The sequence below is a fragment of the Macaca thibetana genome, chromosome X, assembly GCF_024542745.1.
Source record: "Macaca thibetana thibetana isolate TM-01 chromosome X, ASM2454274v1, whole genome shotgun sequence".
Classification (NCBI taxonomy): domain Eukaryota; kingdom Metazoa; phylum Chordata; class Mammalia; order Primates; family Cercopithecidae; genus Macaca; species Macaca thibetana.
Window position 1 is genome coordinate 138308522 of NC_065598.1, and position 20723 is coordinate 138329244.

At 41.7% G+C, this 20723-nt stretch overlaps 1 protein-coding gene across 1 annotated transcript; it reads right to left on the reverse strand.

Moving 5' to 3' along the window:
- Positions 1 to 12790: 12790 nt before the first annotated feature.
- On the reverse strand, positions 12791 to 20037 carry LOC126946868 (sperm protein associated with the nucleus on the X chromosome N3). The gene is made up of 2 exons (XM_050777579.1): positions 19862 to 20037; positions 12791 to 13218 (listed from the first exon to the last, which is right to left on the reverse strand). The coding sequence occupies exons 1-2, from the start codon at positions 19934 to 19936 to the stop codon at positions 12871 to 12873; spliced, it is 423 nt and encodes a 140-aa protein (XP_050633536.1). The 5' UTR covers positions 19937 to 20037; the 3' UTR covers positions 12791 to 12870.
- Between the last annotated feature and the right edge of the window lie 686 nt (positions 20038 to 20723).

Consider the following 20723-nt stretch of genomic DNA (forward strand, 5'->3'; position numbering starts at 1 on the left):
TACCTGTTTCGAATTACTATTGTTTGCTTGTCCACTAACTTTTCTAAGCTCTTTTTATAAAGTGTGGCCTTTTTAATATGTGGCCACTCAACTCTGTGTTCTGTTAGCTTAGTAGTCAGCTTTGACAGAGTTTTCCATTGTTCCCTTAAGTGCCTGGAATCAACAGAAATAAAAAGTAAAAAAAAATATATATATTCTCCCAGTCTTTGCAAATTGGCTTTTTGTTGTGCCATTCTTTCAGCAATTTCCCAAGGTGTTTACAACTCTACCTTAGCCTTCACTTCTTACTTGTGCAGAGACTGGAGCTAGGCAAAGGTAAATGCATAGGGTCTTCTCAGGTCTTTTTGAGCATTTGTCTCACCTTTGGCATGAAGGTAGCTTTCTCCTTTATTCCATAGACATGGAAGCTTTAAAAGCCCTTTATTCTCACATGCATCTCCTTTCTCATCTCTTCTCTCCCAGAATTTTGGTCTGTCTATGTTGATACCTAGTGTCACTTTTCCTAGGCTTCAAGAATCAGTATGTTTTTAACTGCTTTTAGGAAAAACAACTCAGTAAGCTGTCTCAGACCTGGAAATGGTCAAAGTTAGACAAAATGAAAGAAAACTATCATGCAAGTCTTTACAGAAACTTCCAGACAGCCTGCAACTGACAACCACATTGTTTGAGAATAAAATCTCTATTACTTCCTCTGGCACCAGCAATCTACCCCAGGAGTGAAGTGCACATTGCTGTTCTTACTACTACTGCAGAGCTGTAGTGTGGGTGATGGTAGACAGGCAATTTAAAATACCACAGCACTTTCTCACTACAAAGCAGTAGCTTCTTTCTTCACCAAATTTCCCCCTGCTTGTAATTTTTAACTGGATTCCAGAGTTCAATACGATTGATTCTCACTTAAGTTTTTGCCAGTTATTGGTTGCTTTTTAGGGTGAGGGGATGAGAAATGGTGTTCTTAATTTGCCTACTCTGCAATCTTTGCTGATGTCACTTCGTCTTTATCTCGAGATGCATAATATCATTGCTATTTTTTCTTTCCTTTTTGATTTTCTGGATGAGTAGCTCTAGCTGGTATTAAACTCTTCGTTATATGAGAAAGATGACTAGGAAAAGGGAGCACCTACTCTCTAGGCATGAATACATTTGGGGGTCTGTAAATCTGTAGTAGTCATACAGCTACTTTGCAGGTACACCTGAATCTTTCAGCTATACCTCCATAAGATATCCTTTGCCCATGGTAATTTTTTAATGAGAAACGAAACAATTCCCATTCTTTTTTGCACAATTGACATGCAAGAAGGAATTTTCTAGCCATTGCTTCTATTAGTAATTAAGAAATGGATAAGAAGTTTTTTTTTTTCATTTAATCCTCAGAGAGAAAAACAATTAGAACTAGTAGCCTAATTTATACAGACAAGAAAATCAACTCTCAGATATTTGCTCAAAGATGTGATCCCAAGTGTGCCAGACTCAATAGGTTTAGTTGGTAAATATTGTACTATGATATACTATGTGAAACATATTTTTATTTAAATAGAGAATATTACTGAAAAGAAAGAAACTGAAGGGAGAAGAAAATGTTTAGATTTTTCAGCATCTTTTCCTGCGTAGGGTTTGAGATCCAAAGGCTAAATAGCCTCTATGTCTAATTTGGTCTTCCTTGTGTTTCCAATTAAATTTATGTAGAAATAGTACATTGGGGCCCTAAAATGTTATCACAGGTCATTAGGAACAGACAATTAAAATTTAATACCATTATTATTGATATAAATTTTTAAAATACTTGATTTAATACTAGCTCTTCAAGTGTTGAGTGCTAACTGAATTAACCATCTTGTTTATCCTAAAAAACTTGAAAGATTTCACTTTCCCAAACACTAATAAAAAAACATTTGGTTTTCCAACTAAACACCAAATAACAAACAAAACACCAAAAAGTATACAGGAAATTAATAATATTCTTTAATTTAAAAATATCTTTTTCAGAGAAATGATCAAAAGCAAATTAATCCCACATATGAGAGCACACAAACTGGAAGACATACAACCCTTGTGATGACTAAAGCTTGCCCTGTGTACTATGTCATAAGTTGGAGAGCATGCCACAGATTGACCCAGGTGCACATTGTTAATTGACAGAAGTAGTGCTATATTAGTTTATAGTCATGTCTATCTGTTTGTGGTAACTGTTCTCAACCCAGCTGCTACATTCTACAATAGAATTTTTCAGATGCATGTACATTCTTCTAGGCAATATCAGAAATGCATTAAAGTATCATTAGATGTCAGTGCAGTAAAAGGTAAATTGCTGCAATGCAGGCCCTAAAACTAAAGTATTTGTATTAGTCCATTCTCACACTGCTATAAAGTAATACCCAAGACTGGGTAATCTATAAACAAAAGAGGTTTAATTGACTCACAGTTCCATATGACTGGGAAGGGCTCAGAAAACTTAACAATCATGGCTGAAGGTAAAGGGGAATCAAGGACAGTCTTCACATGGTGGCAGGAGAGAGATGAATGAGAAAAGGGGGAAGAGACCCTTATAAAATTATCAGATCTCATGAGAACTTACTATCACCAGAACAGCATGAGGGAACCACCTCCATGATTCAATCACCTCCCACCAGGTCTCTCCCTTAACATGTGGGAATTACAATTTAGATTACAATTCAACACAAGATTTTGGTGGTTATGCAGAGCCAGATCATATTATTCTGTCCCTGGCCCCTCCCATATCTCATCCTGCTCACATTTCAAAATGCAATTATGCCTTCCTAATACCCCCACAAAGTCTTAACTTATTTCAGCATTAACCCAAAAGTCCAAGTCCATAGTCTCGTCTGAGATGAAGCAAGTCTCTTCTACCTATAAATTTGTAAAATCAAAAGCAAGTTACTTACTTCCAAGATATAATGAAGGTACAGGCACTGGATAAATGCACCTGTTCAAAATGGGAGAAATTGACCAAAACAAAGGGGCTACAGGCCCCATGCAAGTCCAAAATCCAGCGAGGCAATCATTAAATCTTAAAGCTCTGAAATGATCTCCTTTGAGTCCATGTCTCACATCCTAGGCAAGCTGATGCAAGAGGTGGGCGCCCATAGTCTTGGGCAGCTCCATTCAGGTGGCTTTGCAGGGTACAGCCCCCTCCCAGCAGCTATCATAGGTTGGTATTGAGTGCCTGCAGCTTTTCCAGGCACAGAGTGCAAGCTGTTGATGGATCCACCATTCTGAATTCTGGAGAATGGTGGCCTTCATCTCACAGCTCCCCTAGGAAGTGCCCCAGTGCGGACTCTGTGTGCAGGTTCCAACCCCTCTTTTCTTTTCTGTACTTCCCTAGCAGAGGTTCTCCATGAGGACTCCACCCCTGCAGCAGACTTCTGCCTGGACATTCAGGAGTTTCCATACCTCCTCTGAAATCAAGGTAGAGGTTCCCAAGCCTCAATTATTGACTTCTGTGCACTGGAAGGACCAACACCACATGGAAGCTGCCAGGGCTTGGGACTTGCATCCTCTGAAGCAACAGCCTGAGCTGTATATTGGCCCCTTTTTGTCACAGCTAGAATGCAAGGCACCAAGTCCTGAGACTGCACCAAACAGCAAGGCCATAGGCCCGGCCCAGGAAACTATTTTTTTTTTTTTCCTAGGCTTCCAGCCCTGTGATGGGAGGGGCTACCATGAAAACCTCTGACATGCCCTGGAGATCTTTTCCCCATTGCTTTGGAGCTCCTTGTTGTTTATGCAAATTTTTGCAGCTGGCTTGAATTTCTCCCCAGAAAATGGGTTTTTCTTTTCCATTGCATCATCTGGCCGCAAATTTTCAAAGTTTTATTCTCTGCTTCCCTTTTAAACATAAGTTTCAATTTCAGATTATCTGTCTCAAGTTCAAAGTTCCACAGGTCTGTAGGGCAGGGGCAAAGTGTTGCCAGTCTCTTTGCTAAAGCATGGCAAGAGTGACCTTTGCTCCAGTTCCCAATAAGTTTTTCATCTGTATCTGAGACCACCTCAGCCTGGACTTCATTATCCATGTCACTATCAGTATTTTGGTCAAAACAATTCAACAAGTGTCTAGGAAGTTCCAAACTTTTCCACATCTTCCTGTCTTCTTCTGAGTCCTTCAAACTATTCCAATCTCTGCCTGTTCTAAATCACGTCCACATTTTTGGGTATCTTTATAGCAGTGCCCCACTCTCTGCAGTACAAATTTACTGTATTAGTTCATTCTCACACTGCTGTAAAGAAATACCTGAAACTGGATAATTTGTAAAGAAAGGATGTCTAATTGACTCACAGTTCCATATGGCTGAGGAGTCTTAAGGAAACTTAACAATTATGGCAGAAGGTGAAGAGGAAGCAATGACATTCTTCACATGGTTACAGGAGAGAGAAGAATGAGGAAAGAGGGAAGAGTCCCTTATAGAACTATCAGATCTCATGATAACTCACTCGCTATCACAAGAAAAACATGGGGAAATGTCCCCCATGATCCAATTAACTCCCATGAGGTCCCTCTCCCAACATGTGGGTATTATAATTTGGATTACAATTCAAGATGAGATTTGGGTGGGGACACAGAACCAAACCATGTTAATATGCAGTCATGGTATCTTTGAATTTATGTAACAGAAAACGTGCATTTACCATGAGCTTTCTGAGGAAAAGTCAAGAGATAATATTTATAGTGAGTGGATATGTATTCAGACTCTTTATTCAAGATTGCCTGGGTTTGAATCTCTCTTTCACTGCTTACTATGTGGCCTCCATCCCTCATTCCCTAAGGATGCTGATGGCCAAACTACCAGAACCATAAGCTGCTTGTGAGGGTTAAATTACCTTATGCATATGAAGTGCTTGATATTTAGTGAATGCTAAATAAATGTTAGACATAATTATTTGAAAATGTTCAATATTATTAGTAGTATTAATAGTGTTATTCACATTTAGTGAAGCATTTCAATGCAAACTCTTCATTTAAATGTGCATTATTTTATTTATTTATTTTTTTTGAGACAGGGTCTCACTCTGTTACCCAGGCTGGAGTGCAGTGGCACAATCTTGCCTCACTCCAACCTCTGGCCTTTGGGCTCAATTTTCCTGCCTTAGCCTCCCAGGTAGCTGAGACCACAGGCACACAACACCATGCCTGGCTATTTTTTTATTTTTTTAATTTTTTTTTGTATTTTGGGTAGAGATTGGGTTTTGCCATGTTACCCAGGCTGCTCTCAAACTCCTGACCTCACCAATATGCCCACCCCAGTCACCCAAACTGTTGGAATTACAGGTGTGAGCCACTGTGCCCACCCAAATGTGCACCGATTTAAAGTTTACTAAAGTAAAATTATCTTTGGATATCTTTTAAAAATTAAGCTATTCCTCAAAGAACTTAAAATAGAGCTACCATTTGGCCCAGTAATCCCCTTATGGGATATATACTAAAAGGAAAATAGATCATTATATCAAAAGATACATGCACTCGTGTGCTCACCACCACACTATTCACAATAGCAAATGCATGGAATCAATCTAGGTGCCCATCAATAGGTGAATTGGATAAATAAAATGTGGTACATATACACCACAGAATTCTATGTAGCCATTAAAAACAATGGGATTATGTCCTTTGCAACAACATGAATGGAGTTGGAGGCCATAATCTTAAGTGAATTAATGTAGAAACAGAAAACCAAATACCAGATGTTCTCATTTATTAACAGTAGCTAAATATTGAGCACAAATGGACATAAATGTAGAAGCAATAGATACTAAACTACAAGATGGGGGAGGGAGGGAAGAGAGCATGTGTGAAAAAACTACCTACTGGGTACTAGAATCATTACCTAAGTGCAATATATTCATGCAACAAACCTGCATGTGTACCCCCGTATCTGAAATAAAACTCCAGAAAAAAATTAAGGTTGTGTAAAATGAAAATAATAATTAAGATCATTATATCTACTGTCTATGCATAGAAATTTTTAGTTTTTAATAGATATCAGCCTCAATTTTTTTTAGAGTAGATATCAGCCTCAGTATTCTATTAAAATCTCAGCTAGGGAGATTCATTCCATTATCTTGGATACTTTGGATATATTTGCACTAGATTAATGTGATACATAGACCCAAACATTTAGTGATTAAATCTAAATTCATGGAATTAGATGATTGGATATCACCTTTAAAGGGTGTTTCTTTAACTAGCTCAAGATTATATTTTTAGTTATAACCACAGCTGGGGCTAGAACATTTTATGAGTCACTATCAGTCTTTTTTTTTTCGTGACCGTGCTACACTTTACTTTCCACGCTTGTGCCATCATTCAGCAAATATTTACTAATTGCCTATTGTGTGTCGGGCTCCATGCTATTTCCGGATGGTACCACAGCAAACAAGGTCAAGTCTGAACTTCCAGGAAATTAGCAGTCAAGCTACCACACATCCTTGCCACTGTTCAAGTTTTTAAATAATACAACTATTATTTTCCAAGTGATATCAAGTTTCAAAAACACAACAACTTTCTGCTTTACGCCAGGGAAATATGGTAGCAAGTATTAGACATTTTGATGTAAAGAGTGACAGGCATGGTGAGATATTCGCACCCACAGGGAAGAGCTGTAGGGGGCAAGGCCCTCTGAGGGCTCACTAAAAATCACTGACAAAAGGCAGATTGAGAGCAGAAGAGGTATACAGATTTATTTAATGGTTGTACATGGGAGCCTGCAGAACGAAGACCCAAAGAGACAGGGGAAATTGTGTATTTTATGCCTAGGTTTAAGGAAGTATGGACAGAGGTGCAGAAATAGGATTGAACAAAAAGGCTATAAACTAATACTAATGAACTGAGTGGGGAAACACAGAGAGGCCTGTATGTCTAGATTATTCTTGGCTTCTTTGAGCAGCATTCTTCCTTCTGGGTGTGTGGGGCAGGGACCCCTCTGAAATGGGGGTCTTCTGACCTATAGTCAAACAAGGTACTGAGGCAATTTCTTTATGGCCAGTTTTCACACAGAAAGGTGGAGTGAAAATTAGAGTAATATTTTTAGGTTTCATTGCTGCCTTTGGGGAAAATATGTTTTGGTTTCTGTGACACACCTTAGGGAAGAAGGATTCTAGTTTCTACGGCTAGCCTTGGGGGAGAATGAGACTGAGAGACAAGAGAGTAGGAGAAGATTAAAGAAAGACTTTTGCTCCTGAGGTCTTCATTTTGGGGTATTATTTTCCGAGCTCCAAAAGCGCAAAATTACAGTTGATCATTTTGTAAACAGCTTTTCCAGGACAAACTCATCCACATCAACTGCCTAAGGGAGTTTATGCCACTTTCCCCCAAGTTCCCTGCTGTGACCCTACTAATCATAGGCATGACACTCAAAAAGTGTAAGTCTGACCTGATTCCACATGACGCCATATGAAAGAGTTGAAGAAAGACACTGATCTCTCCTGAGACTTTTGCTTCTCTGAGTTCAGTGTTCTTAATATACCGTCCATTTGCTTCACCAGATCCGTTCTCCACTCTTCTTCACTCTGCTTTGTGCTCCTAAAAATCTGACTCATATAAACCATGGACTGTATTAATAAGTGTCACGCACGTCCGGGTGAAGAGACCACCAAACAGGCTTTGTGTGAGGAATAAAACTTTTTAATCACCTGGGTGCAGGTGGGCTGAGTCCAAAAAGAGAGATGGGGTGGGGCCGTTTTACAAGATTTGGGTAGGTAATGGACAATTACAGTCAAAGGGGGTTGTTCTCTGGAGGCAGGGGCCAGGGTCACAAGGTGCTCAGTGGGGGAGCTTCTGAGCCAGGAAAGGAATTTCACAAGGTAATGTCATCAGTTAAGGTAGGAAAGGGCCATTTTCACTTCTTTTGTGATTCTTCACTTGCTTCAGGCCATCTGGATGGATACATGCAGGTCACAGGGGATATGATGGCTTGGCTTGGGCTCAGAGGCCTGACAATGGGCTGTCTTGTTCTCTGGCCTCGGGTTAGTTTCAGTGAATGGTAGGTCCCTGCAGATGATTGGAGGAGGAGGAAAATGAAGTCAGAGTATTTCTTTATCTGGCTCCTTCCTTGCAGAATTTCTGTAATTTCTGAAATTTCTATTTCATTTCTTGACCTAGATGATCACTTTTTGTCTGACAGTTCTCTACACACAACTCCCTAATTCTCCAGGTTCCAGTAATAGTCTCCTCCTTCTCCCTGTCAAACTTAGGGTTAGTAGCAGTTGCCCTCCTGTTTCCAACTCCAAGTTATTTCTTCTGGTTTCCCTGTACTGTCCCATTCCTCTGTAATCACTAAGTGTTAGACATTTATTAAACCCTCCTCTAATTTTCCTATTCGAGTGTACGGTCTGTTTCCCATCAGAACAGTACCTGATACAGTTATTTTCATCATTTGCCCCACGACACCATTTCAGGTCTCAACATCACTCAGATTTCTTCCTTCCTCAGGTGACTATTTAAGTTGTCTCTCTTCCTCTTAAAGGTCCGCAACTGGAACTACTCCTTCAAGTGTAGTCTGATCAACACAGGACAGGAAGAGAAAGTCACCTCTTGTTTTAGTTACATTTCCATGGAAGTTACTCAAAGATACTTGTAGTTTCTGAACAGCCTTTTCACATGCTTGGTTCACAATCTATTCACTGTCAATTGAAAACCTCTAAGTTGCTTTTTTGATACTACTGTTAAACCAAATGTCTCTCGTTCTATTCACAAGATACTAGTTTTGGGATTCCAAGATCACAGCATGCCAATGTTCTCTAGTAAATTTCTCTTGTCTGATTACAATCATAGTTCAAGTGGACCACAGTCTAGCCTGTTTAAACTCGTACTGCATTTAAATCTTGTTATTAGAAAAATCTTCTAATCTTTGTGTCATTTTCAGACTTAATACATACATTGTCAACATCTTTGTTCTAACCCGTTGTCATGAATCTGTCAAAGAGAGAGGGCTGAGAATATATGGATGACAAATTAAGTACATAAAAAGATATTTAATATAATTAGCCATCAGGAAAATGCCAATTAAGACCACAATCAGATATCAGGACACACCTTCCAGAAAAGCCAAGCTTTTTAAAAGTGACAAAACCAAATGCTAATGTAGATGCAAAGAAACTGGATCATGCATGCATTGCTGGTGGGAATGTAGATGATACAGCCACATTAGAAAGGTTGGAATTTCCTGACACAACCAAATAGGGCAACTACCATACTATTCATAATCTGGGTAATTATTGCCGAGAAATGAAATCTTACATTCATACAAAATCCTGCATGTGAATGATTGTAACAGCTTTATTTGTAATAGCCAAAAACTAGAAACAGCCCAGATGCCCTTCAACAGGTAGAAAGATTAAGCAAACTATGGTACATTTATTCAATGGAATATCACACTCAGGAATATAAAAGAATAAACTATTGATATATGCAACAACATGAATGAATCCTCAGAGACTTATGGTGAGTGACAAAATAAATGATATGGTTTGGATGTTTGTCCCCTCCAAATTTTATTTCGAAATGTAATTCCCAGTGTTGGAGGTGGGGTCTGGTGGTAGATGATTAGATTCTGGGGGTGAATCTCTTATAAATGGCTTAGCACCATCCCCTTTGTGATGAGTGAGTTCTTGCTCTGAGTTCACATGTGATCTGGTTTTTAAAAGTGTGTAGCACCTCCTCCCTCTCTTGGTTTTGCTCTCACCATGTGATGTGTCTGCTTTCCCTTTACCTGTGATAATTGTAAGCTTCCTGAGACCATAACCAGAAGCAGATGCTGGCAACAATTCCTGTACAGCCTACAGAATTGTGGGCCAATTAAACCTCTTTTCTTTATACGTTACTCAACTTCAGGTATTTCTTTATAGCAAGGCAAGAACAGACTAACACACCAATTCCATAAGGTTACATACTGAAAGATTCACATAACACTCTGAAAATGACAAAATTATATAGTGGAGAATAGTCATGACTAGGGGTTATTAACTTGAGAGGAAGGTTGGTGGTGGCTATTAAAGGACAACATGAGAGATCTTTCGTGTTGATGAAACTCTTCTGTATTCTTATTATGGGTGTTGTTCCTTGAATCTAAGCATATGATAAAACTGAATATAACTAAGCACACACACAGATGAGCACATGTAAAACTGGTGAAATCTGAATAGATGGTGTGTATTAATGTCAGGTTTCTGGTTGTAATGTTGTACATTTGCAACGTCTTATCATGGGAGGAAACTGAGTAAAAGATACACTGGTATCTCTTCATATTACTTCCTACAGTGGCATGCTAACAGATATATTAAAAGGCATTCAACATCATTAATCATAAGAGAAATGCCTATTAAAACCACTATATCACTTCATGCTTGTTAAGATGGCTATTATCAAAAAGACAATAAATAACAAATGTTGATGAGGGTGTGGAGAAAAAAGAACCCTAGTACACTGTTGGTGGAAATGTAGATTGGTATAACCATAATGTAAAACAATATGGAGGTATCTAAAAAAATTAACAAGTAACTACCATATGGCCCAGTAATCCTTCTTTCGGGTATATACCCAAATGAGATGAAATCACAGCCTCATATAGATATATGCACTCTCACGTTCATTGTAGCATTATTCCCAATAGCCGAGATATGGAAACAACTTAAATGCCCATCAATGGATAATTGGATTTTAAAATTTGGTCTCTCTCTCTGTGAGTGTGTGTGTATGTGTGTGTGTGTGTGTGTGTAGTTATATATAGTTATACAGAACTAAATATTATTCAGCCTTAAAATAAAGAGGCCTTGGCATTTGCCACAACATGGATGAACCTGGAGGACATCACCGTAAGTTAAATAATCCAGACAGAAAGAAAAAGATTTGATGATTTCATATGTGCACCATATAAATAAGGGGCTCAAGTAGACAGAGGCAGAGAATGAAACATTGGGGGTAGGGGAAGAAATGGGAAGAAGTAGGTCAAAGGACACAAAATAGCAGGTATGTAGGATGAACAAAGATGGAGATCTAATGTACAGGGAGACTAAACCTGATGAAATTGTCATGAATTTTTGTTAAATGAGTAGATTTTAGCTGCCATTGTCGCACACTTAAAAACTAAGAAGAGAGGTATGCTAATCTGCTTCACCATAGTAACCATTTTACTTTATGTATCCCATAATATCATGTGGTAAACCTCAAGTATACACAATAAAATTTCTTTAAAATAGAAATAAAAAATCCATCACACTTCTATATGCTAACATTGAATATGTGGAAATCAAAATTAAGCACATGATAGTATTTACAGTCATTTGAAAGAAAATGTAACACTAAGATATAAATTAAACAAAACATGGACCAGAAGGTGGGTACAAATATTAAAAATCAAAATATCTTTCTAAAATTTACAAAATACAAAAATGTACCTGATATATTCATTTACAAGGGAAGAACAGATTATATATAAATAGAGGCATCTTAAAAACAGGCCTGAGTGAAACATTAAATACTGACAATGGCTACATAAATTGAAAACAAATGTCCATAAACAATAAAAAAAAACATGTATTGACACTCATACAGAGAAAAGGATACACACCAAATGCATTACAATGATTGCCAGTATAGACAAGAGAAATAAAACTGGGTCATGGAAATAAAGGAGAGTGAATGAGTAAATAAACAGGAGAGGGTCTTGGCAATTAACTCAAAGAATGTAACTCAGCTCTCTAAACTTGATGCCAAAACCACTCTATTGTATTCCCTTCAATCAAAACAATATTTTTTTCAAGGGAAGAATTCTTAATCATTGACATTCTGTAGAAATGCCGGTGTATGGAAGTGGCAATAAAAATAACAACTTTTATTTGTATCATTGTATTCAAATTCCCTGTAGACTATGCTTTCCTTTATTGCCTGCAGTAGACAATGGCCACTCCCAGTGTCCCACACTTGGTAGGCTACTGCTCCACCTAAAGTTTCTTAACAAGGAAATGCCCTAGTATTGGGACCATGGCCTCCAAGCACCATTATTTTAGTGTATGTGACATGATGTCTTACTTTATGTAGGGTGAGGTTTTTGATCCATTTGAGGGGCTTCAGTTGCTCACAGCATTGGGTGAGTTATAACCCATGCCACTATGACGTATGTGGCCTGGAGGTGGTGATTTTGATGTCGTCATTTTGGAAAGAGTGTCACTGTCACCTATATACAATACAGATTATTTTATTTTATTTTATTTTATTTTTGTTATTTTGGAAAGAGAGCCTTGCTCTCTCCCCCAGGCTGGAGTGCAGTGGCATGATCTCAGCTCACTGCAACTTACGCCTCCTGGGTTCAAGCGATTCCCCTGCCTCAGTCTCTAAGCAGCTAGGATTACAGGTGCCTGATACCATGCCTGGCTAATTTTTGTATATTTTTTAGTAGAGACGGGTTCACCATGTTGGCCAGGCTGGTCTCAAACTCCTGACCTCAGGTGACTGCCAGTCTCGGCCTCCCAAAGTGCTGGAATTGTAGGCATGAACCACCATGCCCGGCCAATATAGATCTTTTTATATGCTCTTCTATACAATCACATGCACCAAGAAACACCAAGTCCTTTTCTTCCTCTCCTGTGAGACAAAATTTTAAGAAGAAAATTTGTCTGAGGAGTCAGTCCTCCCCCAGTCCTTATTTACAATGTCTGGCTGTCAACCTGTGGGTCTGTCTGCCAACCCTACAGGACCTCATATCCCTCCCTACTCAAATGCCTACTTCTTCCCTTCCCTTCCCCCCAACCACCAGAAAACAGACAGAGATATACACAGTCATCAACTCCTCAAACCTGATTTTATTGTAATCATCTCCATCAGTAGTGATGATTTGTCCAATTTGGTTTCTCTATGTGTGACTAATCCTCCCCACTATCCTGTGAAGATCCTTCAAATAAGCCTAGGTCTTCATCCTCCTGTGTGGATCCTTCAGATGAGTCTAGGTCTTTGTCCTCTTTTGAAGGTCCTTCAGATGAGTCTAAGTCTTCATCCTCCTTTGAAGATCCTTCAGATAAGTCTACGCCTTCGTCCTCCTCCTTTTGGATTGGATCAATGGAGTTCTCTTGGGACTGGTCATTCTCCAGTTGGTTTGAATTTATTTTCTTACCCTTCTTGTGGTAATACACAAATATTATTGGATATTCTGGTGTATTTGTCTTTTTCAAACTCTGTTCAGGGGCTAAGACTTTGTTTGGTGCCTCCTGCATCTGGTGAGAAAACAGGGAGAGGCCAGAAAGACATTATTTTGGGTGAATAGGATAGAGACTAGATAGCAAGGGGGACTTTATGAGAATGAATGCAGTTTGAGGAAGGGGTTTGTGCCAGAGAAGAACAAGGTGGAATCATAGGGTAGAGATCTATGGGGAAGAAGAAGAAGAGGAGCATGGGTAGGATCATCTGTTAGTCCAAACTGCACCATTTTGTAAGATCCCTGCTATTTTGCAGACCTTGGTCAAAATGAAACATTCCATGGGGGTTCGAGCCAGGAGAAACCACCTGACCACAAGGAGGACAAAGGCTCAACTAAAGAAACATCCCTATCTTAAGTCCTGTTCCCCTTATTCTCTCGTATACTCCAGCCCTGGGCTAACCTCCAGATATTGATCAAACTCTGCATCTTATTTTTCCTTCCTTCCCCTTTCCAGGCAGCTGCAAAGGAACACCACAATGATATTCCACTGGAAAAAGGGCCAAACCACCTGACGATAAGAACATCTTATCAATATCCTCCTGCGCAGCAAGCCATACTGCCCAGCTCCCTCCTACCCATACCTGTAAGTACCCCAGACTGTAAGCAGTGGTGGGCTCTGGCATGAAGCTGGTCCCCCACTTCCACAGATGTCTGCAATATTCCTGTGTTGTTGTTTGAGATGTCCACTCTCTGTGTGTCTTTCTTGCACCCTCATCTTCCCTTCAAAACCTAACATTTTGGTGCCAAAACCCAGAATGGTGATTGGGTTCTTATGGGTAAGTTTTCCCTTGCAACCTGGAAAGCAGAAAGCAGCAAACAGCAAGAAGCACAAACTAGACTGGGGCCTGTTTCCAGATCCTGAGTGGACTCCCTGTTCTGAGTCCTGTTCCCCCTATTCTCTCATATTCTCCAGTGCTGGGCTAACCTCCAGATATTGATCAAACTCTCCATCTTATTTTTCCTTCCTTCCCCTTTCCAGGCAGCTGTAACAAGTATCACCCCCATTGCTGGACATCACATCCAACACTGGGCTTCAATTAGTGAATGAGTCTCCCTCTTCCTCCATTGTGGATTCCTCTCTATTTCTGCCAGTTCTCCAAAAAAATTCCAGTGCTGGGTGAGAGTTCTCCCCAGTCACCAGGTGACCGCAGCCTCCCTTCTCAGGGGACAGCCTCAGAACGCTTGCCACTCTGGCTAGTCTGGCCTCTGGGGAGCATGAATAGCTACAGGGCTACCCTGACTCTCCAGGTCCCTTCTCCCAGGCAGAATCGAGTACTCACTTTCCTCTGGGGTATTCACTCCCATCCAGAGTATACACTCCCCTCTTCCAAAAAACAGAACATTCAACTTCCAAATTCAACATAATCTAAAAAACTTTCTCCAACACAATGGTAAATGATCTGAAGTGCTTTGCTTCATGCCTCACTCTCTCTCTCTCTCTGCCAATTTTGTTCACCATTTCAAATCTTCCTTCACAAGGAGAAACCCCCCAAAATGCCTCCTCCTACGGACAAGGCTTCCTCCTCTGAATTTCAACCTGGCCAACACACCCATTCTTCAGTCTCCTGCCCACCACCATTCCCTCCACCTTCTCCTTCGGATCCGGCTCCTTCACCCGCTTACTGTCGCCCTCCATCCCCCCTTCCTTCTCCACCTCAAACCAGGTCTCACGCCCAACCCCCTATCTCCAGAAACCAAGCACATGCCCAAAGGCCTTCCAAAGTCCTTCCCTTGCAGGAGGTCGCGAGGGCTGAAAGCATAATCTGAATTCAAGTTCCCTAGCTGACTTCTCCCATATTAAAAAGAGACTTGGCTCCTTTTCAATGGATCCTACCTCCTTCCGCAAGGAATTTCTGTGCTTCCCTAAATCTTACGACCTTACCTGGCATGACATATATGTCATCTTCTCCTCTACCCTCACCCTGGAGGACAGAGAACACATCTTTATGAGTCCTCTGTATTGGAACTAAAAGATGACTGTTTCACTATTCCCTTAAATCCGGCTTACTAAAGTCTTTTTGCTTTAACTTGGTCAAATCCTAATACAAGTCCTGTACTCTTACAGGACTTACACATGGACTTACACATAGATTGTACTCTTAGAGGGGTTCCGGGATAGGCCCCACCTGTTCAGACGGGCCCTCATCAAGGACCTAGCTGAACTTCCCCTTGCTCCTAGTACCCTCCTCCAATATGTCAAGGACCTCCTTCTCTGTAGCCCGTTCCTTAACCTGTCCATTCAACACACCACTCAGGTTTTAAACTTCCTTCATAATCGAGTATATTGGGCCTAACCCACAAAATCTCAGGTAGCCCAAACCAAAGTTACTTACCTTGGATTTGTCCTAACCCCTAATTCTTGAGCCATCCCAACACAATGAAAGGAGCTAATTTGTGACAGGCCCCTTCCCCACACACAAAAAAGGACCTCCCCTCCTTCTTGGGCCCGTGGGATACTTCTGGCTGTGAACTCCCAACTTTGACTTGCTGGCCAAGCCACTATACGTGGCCTCACATGGGCCCATCCTAAAACCCCTAAACCCAGCTTGCCCCAACAAATCCCACTTAAAAGCTAAAAAATGCCCTTTTAATTGCCCTGGCACTGGGACTGCCCAATCCCAAGCCCTGTACTTTGTATGTATATTCCGACCAAGGCCTTGCTCTTGGACTACTCTGCCAAACATATGGTGACGCCCCACGAGCCACTGCACATCTCTCAAAACAACTGGACTCTGTCATCCAAGGCTGGTCACTCTGACTAAAAATCTCGGGTGTGGCCACATCGCTGGCCTTAGAGGCACGGAAACTCCCTCTCTACCAACACATTACTATTGCATCTTCCTATTACCTACAGGACCTCATAAACCATCAATTTCTTCTATCCCTCCCACCATCCCACTTTCAGCAGGTACATGCCTTATTCATAGGTAACCCTCTAATCACCTTCCAGAGATATAAAACTCTCAACTCAGCCACCCTCCTTTCTGTAAACACTTCCGACTCTAAGCTCTCTCTCTCCTGTCTGGACCTCTTAGACTCCCTCTCCTCCCACTTCGAACACATTTCAGATGCCCATTTGCAGGGAACACATACCTGGTTAATTAATGGAAGCTCTTTTAGGCAGCCATGTCCAGCAGCTGGCTATGCCATCATTGCTGAAAATAAACTCCTAGAATCCAGTGCTCTCCCACCCCATGCTACCTCTCAACAGGCAAAGCTAGTTGCCCTAACCAGGACCCTCACCCTAGCAAAGGCAAAGAGGGTCAACATTTACACCAATTCCAAATATGCATACCATGTCCTACACTCTCATGCCTTAATCTAGCAGGAACAGGGTTTTCTAACTACAAAAGGAACCCCCACAAGAAATGGCAAACTTATACATAAGCTGCTGGGGGTGGATAAACTACCACTGATGGCCACCATTATCCATTGCAAGGGGCGCCAAAAGTCTAAAGATGCATACTCAAAAAAAAACTTTCAACAAATTCAGCAGCCTGGCAGGCAGCCCTTACAACCCCATCGTTATTGCTCATTTTTCCCAGCATACACCCCGTATATACCCAGGAGGAACAAACTCCATTTGCCCGGGCTGGCGCCATTCAGGAAAAAATGGTTCTACCTCAATGATAAAAGTGTCTTGCCCAAGTTGAAAAAACCTTCTGTTCTTTTATATGTGCACAACCATTTCCATGCCGGTTACTGCCCCTACTCCAGCTTTTAAAAACTTATATACATTCTTCCACCATAACTGCCCATCTCAAACATATTACTAAGGCATGCTCCCTTTGCACTCAAACTTCCCCTCAGGAAGCTATCAATCCACCTCCTTTTCAACCACAAAGCCTGAGGACACTTACCAGGGCAAGACTAGCAAATCAACATTACTCACATGCCCCCCATAAAATGATTCCTCTACATTCTGACAATGGTAGATACATTCTCTGGATGGATAAAAGCTTTTCCTACCACCACCGAAAAGACGCACACCATCACTTCTATTCTCTTCACCCATATTATCCACCGGTTTAAACTCTCCTCTTACATCCAGTCAGACAATGGGCCAATTTGTTTCACAGTTTAACCAACAGCTGGTAAAGGCTCTAAACATTAAATGGGCTTTGCATATTCCTTACCACCCAGAATCTTCAGGAAATTTTTTTAAGAAAACAGCAACTAACCAACCTTCCCTAAAGGATAAAATGACCTGGACTTCACTTCTCCCACTGTTCCTCATGCGTTTATGAGTCATTTCCCAAAAGCCCCTCAGTGTACGCCCATTTAAGCTCATGTACAAATGCCCCTTTATCCTCCAGAATCTCCCTGTATTCTCTCCCCCTTCTATATGGAATACTTGGCCGGCGTTACACCTCACCCAACACCTAATGAGACAGTATGCAAATGCTTACTGACCCAGCCTAAACGTCCATCCTGAAAACACTCCTCCCTGTCCCTACAACCAGGGGACTGGGTCTGAATCACAGACTCCTCCTCCTCCCCTCTCCAACCTGTGTGGATGAGTCCTCACCAGGTTATCCTAACTACTCTGACTGGGGCAAAGCTAACATCCTTTCCACACTGAATGCACCATTCCAAACTAAAAAGAGCACCAGATCCACATGTTGAGATTTGTTCACCCCCAAATTATTCTCCTTCCCTCACAGGACCAACCTCACTGCACTTAACAAGAATTCCAAAAGTTGCCAACCCTTAGTCCATAACACTCTCCGTCTCCAATTTCCAATCTTTTTTCTCCTACTTGATTTCAGATCTTTCCTGGTTTCCCTTCCCCATGTCCCTGAATAGTCCTACCAATTTGTCACACTAATCCAAGAGGTATGACTGCAGGGCACCTTCCAAAATTTCACTTCTACTCAAATCTCCTCTTTTTTTGTCCTCTTTGTCTGTGGGATACTCGAAGTTCCAACCCCTAGCCTCTAACAGTTGAGACCCCTTCATCAGCCTCACACATTGCCTTGGAAATCAGTCACACTCCCCTCTTCCTTCCAACTGTTAAATTTGTTTGTCCACACAAATCCAGCAATTCACAACCCTTCCTGTCAACCTGGCCACGTGAACTCAGTCCAAAATAAACCTGCATCTCACCTACTTGACCAATTCATTCCCCAAACCTGTTTATAATCTTGCTCGGCTAAACACCTTTTCCCCCCAATCCATCAAATCCACCCACACAGTCACACACAGGGCTGTCACCCTCCTTCGCCTCATAGCCTCTTAACTGAAGATGTTACCAGTCAGATTCCATAAAACACCTCCTACCAACCCCTCCCACACCTCCTACCAACCCCTCCCCTCTCTGACGCCCCGCTCTCCATGTATCCAACTCAAAGGCGCTCCCTGGAAAAAATCCACAAACAATTCCCTCAACTGCAACCTATATCCTTCTGCCCTATCAGGACCACAGGGGCTAATAGTTACAAAAACCCATTTCTCCCTCTCTCTCCAAAACCAAACAGCCTTCACCTCCTCCCCCACTACCATTTCCTATCAGGCCCTCAGAGGGGCTACCCTTGCTGGCAGCTATTCAACTTGGAAAAATATAAAAGTTAAAACAAAGGGTTTGTGCAGAATTCAACCCCCACCTTCTCATGGCTTGCTACCATAACCTACAAGTTTTGTCTGTCCACCCCCAGTGTCTTCTTCCTTTATGGCACAAACTCTTATCTCTGCTTACCTGCCAATTAATTGGTCAGGAACATGCACCCTGGTGTTTCAGTCTAGACATTAACATTTTGCCTAACAAGCAGACCATCCAGGTTCCTTTAGTAGCTTCTGTCTCATCTTCCTCCACACACACTAAGCAGGCTCTACATCTCATTCTAGTGTTAGCAGAACTAAACATCTCTGCTGCACTCAGCACTGGGATAGCAGGTGGCCCCTTTCTTAGGGCCCTTAATCTTCCTCCTCCTGATACTACAATTGGCCCATGTATACTCACCTTCATATCCTGCTTTATCTCCCGAAGGCCAAACTCCCTCGTCCAGGCAGCCACCCAGCAACACATGGATACCATCCTTCTCCTCTGCCAAGTCCAGTACCAGTGCCCCCAGGAAAACCACTCTGAAGTCCAACACCCACTGCTTCAAAACCCAAACCCTGATTACAGCTCCCCTATTCAGCAGGAGGCAGCCAGATACTCAACAACGCCCCTCTTCCTTTTATACTAAAGTAGAAGGCAAAGAATGCAAGTCCAAACCACCATTTAATAAGCCCCCTGCTATTTTGCAGACTTTGGTCAAAGTGAAACATTCCATGGGGGTTCGGGCTGGGAGAAAAATCTTACCTAATCATCGTAACACAAGGCGGACAAAGGCCCAACTAAAGAAACTTTCCTATCATATCTTGCTGGGCAAAGTTCCAAGAAACACCACAATGACATCCCACTGGAAAAAGGGCCAAACAGCCTGATCATAAAACCATCTTATCAATATCCTGCCAGGCAGGAAGCCATACTGCCCAGGCCCCTCCCACCCATACCTACAAGCACCCCAGCCTGTAAGCAGCGGTGGGCTCTGGCATTAAGCGGGCCCCCCACTTCCACAGGTGTCTGCAGTATTCCTGTGTTGCTGTTTGAGCCACCCCCTCTTGGTGTGTCTTTCTTTCACCCTCGCCTTCCCTTCAAAACCTAACAATCTTACCTCGTCATTTTTGTTGTTGGATTCACAGGGGCTCTTCATCTTCTCCCCATTGGTGCTTGAAGTTGGCTTTTCCATGATTGGGGTTGGTTGTAGAATGTCTATAGTAGGCTCTTGTAGAGTGCAGACTTCCACAGCTATATTGAAGCTTCCCAGGGGAATGTCCCAGAGCTCTTGCCCTCCCTATATATACCCTCCTGGTGACAAGGCAAAGCCACGCCCTTGAGCTTTGTTTGATCATACAGGCAGCGTCCCAGCCAATGGCAGTCCTAGGGTGGCTTTGACATCACAAAGCACCACTGCTGCCCACTCCCTGGGCTTGCGGGGGAGGGGAAAGGGGTGTAGAGGAAACCAAATGCTGTTGTTGTTTCAGCATCCCGTGAAGATGATGCATCCCAAACGGATCTGCTGCCGCTCCTCATTTCTCCATGTTTAATGTTCATGGCTCACATGGAAGCGAGAGGATGGTTCCTTCAAGCCCTTCCCCACAGCCATTCCTAGTAAGTGATTCATTCTTTTGTCTTCCAGCACCCACCATGCCCTAGTATTTTACATGTCTCACCTCAAATCCCTCCAAGCTAGTGTGGCTACATTTAATTATTGGTGGAGATGTGAATTATCCCATTTCCTTCCTACAGTTCTTGCATATGCACCTTGAAGACCATTTACTTTTAGGCTACTGCCAGGCAAATTTCAATCCATGTTCTTTTACTCAATGTCCATGTAGTTCTTTTAAATTTCCTATTTCCCATCTGAAATAATGGCCTTGAGTCTGTCAAAATTTTAGTGAATAAACATTCTTTCCCGTGTATCCTAGTCTTGTTTCAAATGGGGGGTGTATGTTCATAGTAAATGTAGTCTCCCA